Here is a 9,784-nt window from a genome sequence, read left to right on the forward strand (position 1 = left end):
GTCTGGTCTCTGTGTTCCTTTCTGGGGGTACTTGAAGCAGCCAGCGGGTGGGGTGAGATCCTGAGCCACTAAGGACACAGACTTCTCCAGGCTCTTCAGAGGAACAGCGAGGGGTGCCAGGAGGGGACCCTAAGGGTGGATGGGCCTCCTGACTTTGAGCTCTGGCCTCCAAACCTGTCAGAGTCCCTTCCTTCAGTGTCCGATCTCCTAAGCCCTGAGCCCCCGGAAAGAGGGGGGAAGGTTGATTTCAGATACCCCCAGCCCCGCCTCTTCCCCCTGCCTGCTCAGCTTCCTCTCTAGAGGACACTTTCACTTCCTGCTACCCCAGGCATCCCGTCGGAAACAGGTAGGGCCCCCAGGGACCCAGCATCTGGCATCTGCACCCCAGCTGCCCCCACCCGACCTTGGCCTCCACCACCCACATCCTCCCCCTCCCAGGGGACACCGCCTCCTGGCCTCACCCTCTCTGCCGTCTACTGGACCCCGCACACACCTGCCCCTGCCCGCCTCCTTCCTAACCTGGGCTCTGGGTCAGTGGGTCGATTCATTCTCCTAGCTGCTGGTTGTCTGTCACACACCACCTCAGACGGGAAGGGAATCCTCAGCAGGGCCCTCGTGCTCATCACCCTCCCTGGGGCACCGGCACCTAACTCTAGGCCTGAGCTCAGTGATGTTTTCTCCTTTCCTGTTCCTGGAACTGCTACAGGGAAATACTCAAAAGTGCTCTTCTGAGGGATAAGCCCTTTTGGACTCTGTACCTGGGGTCTAGCTGGGCACAGTGACGCATGCCTGTAATTCCAGGCACTTGGGAGGCTGAGGCAGGAGGATTACAAGTTCAAGGCCAGCCTCAGCAACTTAGTGAGAACCTGTCTCAAAAGGGCCAGGGGGCTGGGGTTGTGGCTCAGAGGTAGAGCGCTTGCCTAACATATGTGAGGCACTGGGTTTGATCCTCAGCACCACATAAAAAGTGAATAAATAAAATAAATGTATAAAAAATAAATTAATTAAAAGGGCCGGGATGTAGCTCCTTGGTTCAATCCCCTGTACTGAAAGAAAAAAAAAAAAAAACTGCTGGGGTCTGATGGAGGGATTAATGGCTTAAGAAGCAGATGTGTAATAAGGCAAATAGGGGTAAATGTTCACAGTGGATCCCCGCAGTGGGCATTCAGATGCACTAAAACATTTTTAAAATCTTTTGAGATTTTCTGTAGGTTTGAAAATTTTTACAAGAAAATGTTGAGCCGGGCCTGGTGGCGCATGCCTGTAATCCCGGCAGCTCGGGAGGTTGAGGCAGGAGGATCTAAAGTTCAAAGCCAGCCTTAGCAACTTAGAGGCCTTAAGCAACTCAGGGAGACCTGTCCCCAAACAAAATACAAAGAAAGGGCTGGGGATGTAGCTCAGTGGTTAAGTGCCCCTGGTTTCAATCCCTGGTACGAAAAAAGAGAGAAAAGGTTCAGAAAAAAATATTGTAGGGCTCCTCCATAGTCTGAGAAGGGAGAAGAGGACACATGGTCTTACATTGGACAAATGTCGCTGCATTAGGGACACAGACCTCTTTCAGACCCTGGGTTTTGGCAAGGTCCACATTCAGTCAGTCCACATTTTCACGGCTATAGCAGTTGAGAAAATCTTGGCATATTCCCAACCACCTGGCAAATAGCTTCTGTTGTGGGTCTTCTCCCCACACCAATGACACTAGCCTTTCTCTGGGATCCCCAGATTTCTCCACCATCCAGCAATTAAAGAATTAAAACCTGGGGCACTGGAGTTAGTGGTCACTGGAGTCCTTTCTGAATGGTCAGGGTCCCTGCTATACTGGTGGGGAGCAGCCTTGAGCCATATCTCCCTCCCTGTCAGAGTCCAGGCCATGGCTCACTGGCTTCCCATACCCTGAAGGTGGTCCGGCCAGACATGGCCTCCACGGCTCCCACCAGGGGGAGAGGTGAGGGCTGCCAGGGCCAAGGTCTCCATCTCTGGCCCCAAAAACTATAAATCCCTTCTATCTTCTATCCCCATGAGACCCTGAGCCCCGTCTCTGACCCTTTGTCCCTAGGCTGCCCCTGTCTGCACCTTTGACCCAGCTCCATGTCACACTGCCCACTTCTGATCCCTGACCTCCTGGACTCCGTACATCATGGGCTGGTCCTGCCACAGGCAAATGGAGCAGGCAAGACTCCTCTAGGGGTCCTCGGCACCCCACTTCTTCGCCTGCAGAGGACGCGTGGTGTGTGGCAGGTCCCTGAATTGGATGCCAATGATGCGAAGGCCCTGGTGGAGCTGTGGCCACTAGGGGTGAGTCTCAGAGCTGAGGACCCTCCCATGACACTTGGGACCACCAGGCAGGACCCTGTTGGTTGTGAGAAACGAAAAAACCCAGAAGTAAAAGTATCTTCTGGAAGGTCTGGATTCTGAGCCTCAGACAACCTATGGCTTTCTCCTCCTCCCATTTCTTGGCTTTGCTTTCAACGGTGGAAACTCTGGGTGTTTGGGTCTGTAACAAAGGCTCAGTCTATGGTGGCTTCAACAGACATTTATCCCTCAACATAACTAGAAAGGCAGCTGCCACTCTGGGCCAGCAGCTCAGTGACATCAAGGCCAGCTGCTCTGCAATTCTTTAGGACTTCCCCCATGATTCCCCAGGCCCAGCCCACATGTCTTCCAGGCAGGAAGAAAGGAGTTCCCAGATGCGTCTGTATCTTTCTTTTTCCCTTTTTGACCAGGAAAAGCAAAGGTAGAATACCTGGGTTGGGTCCAGATGGCAATATTTAAAAAATCTACCTGGCCGGGTGCAGTGGCACACGCCTGCAATCCCAGTGGCTCAGGAAGCTGAGGCGGGAGGATTACGAGTTCAAAGCCAGCTTCAGCAACTTAGTGAGACCCTAATTCAAAAAAAAAAAAAGAAAGAAAGAAAAAACAGCTGGGGAGGATGTGGCTTGGTGGTAAAGTGCCCCTGGGTTCAATCCCTGGTACTGATAAATAAATAAATAAAAGCTCACCTGGAGGGCGGGGGCGATAGCTCAGTGGTAGAGCCCTTGCCCAGCATACATGAGGCCCCGAGTTCAGTCACTGCTGGGGGAGCAGGGGGTAAGGGGGGGACAAGCTCACCTGGGAGTTATACGGTCAAAGCTAAGAGCCACTCCAATCAGATCATTCGCCCTTTCCTGTGGCTCGGCATGCTGATGCATTGAACAAGGAGTTCTACGAGGAATATGGGCTAGATTTGGAAAGGACAACTAACAGGGTCTATCACATCTTCCTCCTCAGGAGGACACTGTCTTTGTGGTGGCAAAGATGGTGACAAAGTCCCCAGACCAGGAATCTATCCCACCAACTCAGCAACTTAGCAACCCCAGTGTAAAAAGAGATCTTTTGAGCTAAAGATGTGTTTCAGGGGTAGCATGCTCCCTAACCTGCGCAAGGCCCTGGTTTCTATCCCCAGCATTGAGAGAGAGAGAGAGAGAGAGAGGTTTTCCAAAGTGCTCCAGCAAAATTCCCGTGGAAGACGTCCACTGGCTAAGCTTGGTCACATGCCCTGAACCAAAAAGTAGGCAGAGAGCAGTCACGGTCCCACGTCCTGAGGCTTGGGGGAACCAGTCTCACCCACATGGAACTCAGAGTAGGGGGAGAGTTTATATCTACAGATACGCTTGTCAAGTTGACCTTTGCCTCCACCCCGCCCCTAGAGTTTCCTGGTCACGGGACATGACCCCAGCCAAGTCCTGGTGTTGAAGACAGGACCTTCACCAGGAGAAGTCAACACCTACAGGATCCAGAAATTGCCTGGAGGTGAGGCACCTACCTGTGGTTTCCAGTCCAAATGTATCCCCAGGATCTGTCAGCTTTCATTCCAGAATATCTCCTAAGTCGGCCCCACCCTGCCTGACCCTGACACCTAAGTCTGAGCCCCCATCACCTGTTGCCCGGATCATTTCGGTAGTCCCCGCTCTGGTCTTGCTGAAATCCACTCTGAGCACAGCTACCAGGGTGGTCTTCCCAGACATCACTCGCACTTTGCACAGCCCTTCCTCCAACCCTGCCAATACCACCCAACATACTTAGATACAAATCTAAGCCTCTCATCACGGCCTACAAGATGCTGTGCGATGGAAACCTCTTCATTAATGCCCCTCCTGCACTCTGTTCCCACCATGCCCTGACCTTTGAGCATGGTAAGTGTTCCCGCTGCAGGGCCTTTGTTTGCTTTGGGTCTTCCTGGAGTGGACTTAGTTTCTGTCCTTTGGGCCACTGCAGAAATGTAACCTTTGTTGACCACCAGAGCTAAGATGGTCCCAGTCATTTTAATCACTCTGTTTTGTTCGTAGCACTGAAAATGCACCACAGGAGACAGGAAGCCAGTGAATTTGTCTCCTAAATATTTGTCTGATGACTGAATCCTATTTGGTGGCATCAGTGGGATGCAAGAATCAAGAGGGAGGAAAAGATGGGGACTCTAAGGAATGGAAATGTCCCTGTTCTGAAGGCCTCTGCAGTGGGGGTAGATTGCAGGGATGGTGGTAGAGAGTCCCAGGAGAGACGAATCTGCCAACCCTCCAGTTTTGTTGCTTTTTTTTTTTTTTTTTTCTTTTTTTCTTTGTTCTCATCCCTACTCGATTCCTGCCCCCAGGTGTGTCCCTGGAGACCTCCAACCTCTGCATGCCAGACCTGCCCCACCTCCTGGCCTTCTTATCAGCTAGCAGGTACCGGTCACTCATCATAGGGGCTCAGGGGGACTGTCCTTAAGATGCACACTGTAGTTCTCTTCTCTTTTCTCAGGGATGTTTTGCCTAAAACACTGATCCTGCCCTCTTCTACTCTGGCGCCCGGAGAGAAACACAAAGGTAAAGAAGGGCGGGTGGCCTTGCTGGCCCACTACTCCACAGGGACTGGACTTGAGGGACCAGATCACTGGGTTTGAAGGAGGACAACGCCAGGGATCAGAGAGAGCTGTAGGCCTAGATTTGGGGGTCCTTTAGGGAGGCGGAGATGGGATCCTGGACTCCTGAGTCCTAACAGAGGACAGAATTGGAAAAGGAGGGACCCGGCGGCATTCCATTCTTGGTCTAGAGTGATGAAGGCTAGGACTAAGTCTCCTGGTGCTCTGAAGGGACCAGGGTTCACCCCAAGACACCTGGGATACCTACTTGTGCTGGTCTCCAGATTCTGTGCAGGTTGGCAGGGTACAAGGTGACCCCTCAGGGAGGGTGCTCTCTGTGGTGAACCAGCTCTACCTGGAGACTCATGGAAGCTGGGGAACAGAGCAGAACCCCCAAACAACAGAGCCAGAGACTGCCCAGAGGCATGATCCAGGTGAGCCGGGGCCCTGGGAGAGATGAGGGCGCTGCTCCCGCTGCGCTGTGGAACCCAACCCTCTCCTCACTTCCAGCCACCAGGAACCCCGTCCAGCACCGGGTCTCCTGGGTGGAAGGGCCGCTCAGCCCAGAGGTGCGCCCTCCTGGGCCGGCTCTGGCCAGTCTGGTGGAGGAGAAAGAGGAGGAGGAGGAGGACAACGACCCCTACAAGGATGACGTGGAAGCCCCGGAGGATGTGCTCACTGTCCACGTCCGAGCTCTGGCCAGGGCGCGGAGCAGCTACGTGGCCAGGCAGTACCGGGGCTTCCGGGCCCGCCTCACCTCGGATTGCGTGGGTTCCCACAGGCCAGGAGACCCGGCCACCGAGCTGCTGCAGGATGTGCGTCACCTCCTTACTGACCTCCAGGATCACTTGTCAAAAGACCCCGACGTCAGAGCCGTCTTTGGGAACAGGGGCCTGGGGGGCCCCCAGAAGGATGAGGATCTTGGTAATGGGGAGGGCTGGAAGGGAACCCCCACGGCCTCAGGTGCGCATTCACTTGGCCCTACCTATGTGTTCGAATCCACCTTCTTTCTCCTGATCGGTGCGCACACCTGTTTCCTCTCCACTCGCTGCCCCTTCCTGCAAGTCACAACCCGTTCACCAACCGGGCGGGATGGTGCCCTCCTAGCTGGGGAGGCTGAGGAAGGAGGATCGCGAGTTCAAAGCCAGCCTCAGGAAAAGCAAGGCGCTAAGCAACTCAGTGGGACCCTGTCTCTAAATAAAAAGCAAATAAATAAAAGAACCTGTGCACCCCACGCACCGTCTCACACGTGCGTGGACAGCCCTACGCTTTGTCCCAGGCACGTGTTCACACCTCTATCTACCCTGTGGGTGACCAGAAGCTAGGGAGGGGTAACGGCCTGCCATAGTGGATCAACTGGGTGGCCTGTCCTCACTCGCCCCACGCCCCGCAGGTCCCGCTGTGGAGACGGCCGTTTGCCGGGCGGTGCTGGAGCCGCTGAAGCCTGCACTGTGGACGCGACTCCGCACGCTCCGCGCCCAGGAACTAAGGCGACTGAGGCGGCGGCAAATAGCCCTGCGGGTGGGGGCGGGGCCTCCAGGTGCTCAGGGGGCGGGGCTTGAGGGTCCAAGCCCCGCCCCCTCCCTGCGGAACCGCATCCACGCGCGCCTAGAGCACCTGCACGCCGCGTGCGCGCCGCGCCGCAAGGTGGCGCTCCTGCTGGAGGTGTGCAGCGACGTGTACTCGGGCCTGGCGGGCGGCGACAACCAAGGTAAAGGAGTAAAGGAGCCGTGGGCGTCTAACTGGGAGTGCAGTGGCTTGAGGGCTGGGGGAGCCAGGTAGGATGCACCTGTGCGCACGTCGAAGAAGAGGGTGGCAGAGGGTGGCGGTCCTGGTAGGAGGCGTTTGCATACTGGACAAGGTGGGGTGGCAGCCAGGTCTCGCGGTCCTGGGGATCGGATGGCAGATGTCTCCGCAGCCCCCGCCACCTCAGGACCTGTCCTCTGGCTTTCCCAGAACCCCAGGGGGCCGACGCCTTCCTGCCGGCCTTGACCGAGGAGCTGATCTGGAGTCCGCACATTGGGGAGACACAGCTGGACGTGGAGTTCCTAATGGAGCTCTTGGATCCGGAAGAGCTACGGGGAGAGGGTGAGTCCCCACCTCCAGAACACCAAGGCCCAGATACACTCCTCCTGCTCAGCAGGAAAGGCGGGTGGCCGGAAATCCAGAGAGCCGCGCTGACCGCCCCTTCTCGTCCCCAGCCGGGTACTACCTGACCACGTGGTTTGGGGCACTGCACCACATCGCCCACTACCAGCCTGACGCGGGCCGCGCACCCCAGGGGCTCAGCTCCGAGGCCCGTGACTCCCTTCGCCAGTGGCACCGCAGGCGCACGCTGCACGGACAGAACCCACTTGGAGCCCAGGTGACCGCCAGTCTGGGATGCGGGAGGAGGCGGGAGTGGGACCTGTTTTCCTTCTGACTCAGGCTCCCACAGGCCAACCTGCCATTTGAGGAGCCATGGGCAGTCGCTACTGTGCCAGGGGCCACTGATGATTAGCCGTCTCAGACCCTCTCTACTCCTCAAGCAAGATACAAAGGCGGCTGGGACAGTGCGCGGATTAGGGACAGCAAGACAGAACGGTTCCCAGGAAAAGGGAATGGCCACCTCAGGGCCTTGGCAAGAGCTGTTCCTGCTTCCTGGAGTGCCCTTCCCTAATATCCGCAGTGTACCCTCTCTCCCCTCCAGGTCCTCACGCAGATGTCACCTCAGGGAGGCTCTCCCTGACAGCCCTCTGTAGAACCATGTCTACTCCCACCTGACTCGGTGATAGGCAAAATAATGACACCCCAGAAGGATGTTTCAACCTAATCCCCCCAGTCTGTGAATATGCTACCTAACACATCACAGGTGTGCTCACATCAAGGACAGACGTGAGAAGGTTAGCGGTGTGCTGGCTCAAGGGTCCCTATAAGAGGGAGACAGGGGCCTGGGAAATAGCCCAGTTGGCAGAGTGCTTACCTCGCATGCACAAGGCCCTGGGTTCAATCCCAGCTCCAAAAAAAAAAAGGTGGAGGGAGAGTCAGAGGAGCAATGATGCCAATAGAAATCAGAGTGATGTGGACACCAAGGCGGACACTCCAGAAGTTAAAAGACAAGGCATGGATTGTCCCCTGGGACTTCAGAAGGAACTCGGCTTTTGTTCTGGACTTCTGACCTAGAGAGCTATAAAATAATAAACTTGTTCAAGTCATTGAGATTGTGGTGATTTGATATACCAACGATAATTTTTTTTCTTTATTTTTTTTTCCTCAAGATGTACCATATAATCCACGCATGGTGGTGCACATCTGTAAATCCAGCAGCTCAGGAGGCTGACACAGGAGGATCAAGAGTTCAAAGCCAGCCTCAGCAACTTAGCAAGGCCCTAAGCAACTCAGTGAGACCCTGTCTCTACATAAAATATTTTTAAAAAGGGCTGGGGATGTGGCTCAGTGGTTAAGCACCCCTGGGTTATTTCTACCATAGAACACAATATACTCACTTTTTGTGTTAATTGTCTTCTGTCCCCGTAGAGTAGCACTTTTCAGTAGAAATACAATATAAACTATGAATGTAATTCTAAAATTTCTATTAACTACATAATAAAAATTAAAACAAAATCTGGGGTGTAGCTCAGTGGTCGAGTGCTTTCTTGGCATTCCCCAGTCCCTGGGCTCCTGGGTTCCATCCTAGCACAACAATGGTGGTGGGGGGGAAAAGGAAAGAAGAGAAAAAAAAAACTAAAACCAGTGAAATTATTGGCTATTTAAAACTCATACTGAACCAGATGGGGAGGCACACAACTCTAATCTTCAGCCCTTTTTATATTTTATGTAGAGACAGGGTCTTGCTGAGTTGCTTAGGGCCCTGCTAAATTGCTGAGGCTGGCTTTGGACTCCCAATCCTCCTGCCTCAGCCTCCCCAGCTGCTGGGATCACAGGTGTGAACCGTTGCACCCAGTGATGGTAAGGATCTTAAAATGGGAGGAGTCTGGGACGGTTTTAGTGGGCTCCAAACGCAACCATGAAAGAGGGAGGCAGAGGGAGATCTCAACAAATAGGAGAGGGTGGTGTGAAGCCAGAGCAGAGAGCAGTTCAGAGGTGCTGGCCTCAGGCTGGGGCTGGGGCTCAGGGGTGGAGCACTGGGTTCAATCCTCAGCACCACATAGAAATAAATAAAATAAAGGTGCTGCCTTTGGAGACTGGAGTGATCCCATGATCCAGGGAATACTGTAGCCACCAGAAGCTGAAAGGCACAAGGGACCAAGGCACCTCTAGAACTCCAGATGGAACACAGCCCTGCTGACACCTTGACTTCCAGCTCAGAGATGCTGATTTCAGACTTCTGACGTCCAGAATGATGAGTGAACACATGTCTAGTATTTGTTTGTTTTTATGCCAGGGATTAAACTCAAAGGTGCTTAAACACTGAGTCACATCCCCTGCCCCCCCACTTTTTGAAGAATTTCTTTTTTTATTCATAGATGAACACAATACCTTTATTTTGTTTATTTATTTCTTTATGTGGTGCTGAGGATCCAGCCCAGTGCCTCACGCATGCTAGGCGAGTGCTCTACCACTGAGCCACAGCCCCAGTACCCACCTACCCTTTTTTATATTTTATTTAGAGACAGAGTCTCATTGAGTTGCTGAGGCTGGCTTTGAACTCATGATCCTCCTGCCTCAGCCTCCAGAGCCCTGGGATTACAGGAGTGCACCACTGGACCTGGCATATGTCTACTGGTCTAAGCCACCAAAAGTGTATTCATTTGTAACAGTGGTCACTGGAATTTAATAGTATATAAAAAAGAAAAATAGGAGTCCAATGGAGGCTCAATTCAGTCTCCTTGTAGCAACAGGGACATTCATCCACAGGTAGAAGGAAAATTAAGAAAAGCCCTCTCAGCTGGGTGCGGTGGTGTGCGCCTG

The 9,784-nt window shown here is 53.8% G+C and overlaps 1 protein-coding gene across 2 annotated transcripts; it reads left to right on the forward strand.

Moving 5' to 3' along the window:
- The first annotated feature begins 283 nt into the window (after window positions 1–283).
- Rinl (Ras and Rab interactor like) lies at window positions 284–8,071 on the forward strand. Of its 2 annotated transcripts, XM_027941399.2 has the most exons (11): window positions 284–346; window positions 2,054–2,292; window positions 3,684–3,786; window positions 4,625–4,697; window positions 4,774–4,838; window positions 5,158–5,307; window positions 5,384–5,797; window positions 6,267–6,584; window positions 6,830–6,961; window positions 7,075–7,238; window positions 7,311–8,071. In XM_027941399.2, the coding sequence occupies exons 2-11, from the start codon at window positions 2,086–2,088 to the stop codon at window positions 7,371–7,373; spliced, it is 1,689 nt and encodes a 562-aa protein (XP_027797200.1). In that variant the 5' UTR covers window positions 284–346; window positions 2,054–2,085; the 3' UTR covers window positions 7,374–8,071. The 2 variants fall into 2 exon arrangements, with proteins under 2 accessions (XP_027797200.1, XP_027797201.2); XM_027941400.2 differs by lacking the exons at window positions 6,830–6,961; window positions 7,075–7,238; window positions 7,311–8,071 and having other exon boundaries at window positions 5,384–6,152; window positions 6,267–6,528.
- The last annotated feature ends 1,713 nt before the right edge of the window (window positions 8,072–9,784 follow it).

Source organism: Marmota flaviventris, chromosome 18 (assembly GCF_047511675.1).
Source record: "Marmota flaviventris isolate mMarFla1 chromosome 18, mMarFla1.hap1, whole genome shotgun sequence".
Taxonomy (NCBI): Eukaryota; Metazoa; Chordata; class Mammalia; order Rodentia; family Sciuridae; genus Marmota; species Marmota flaviventris.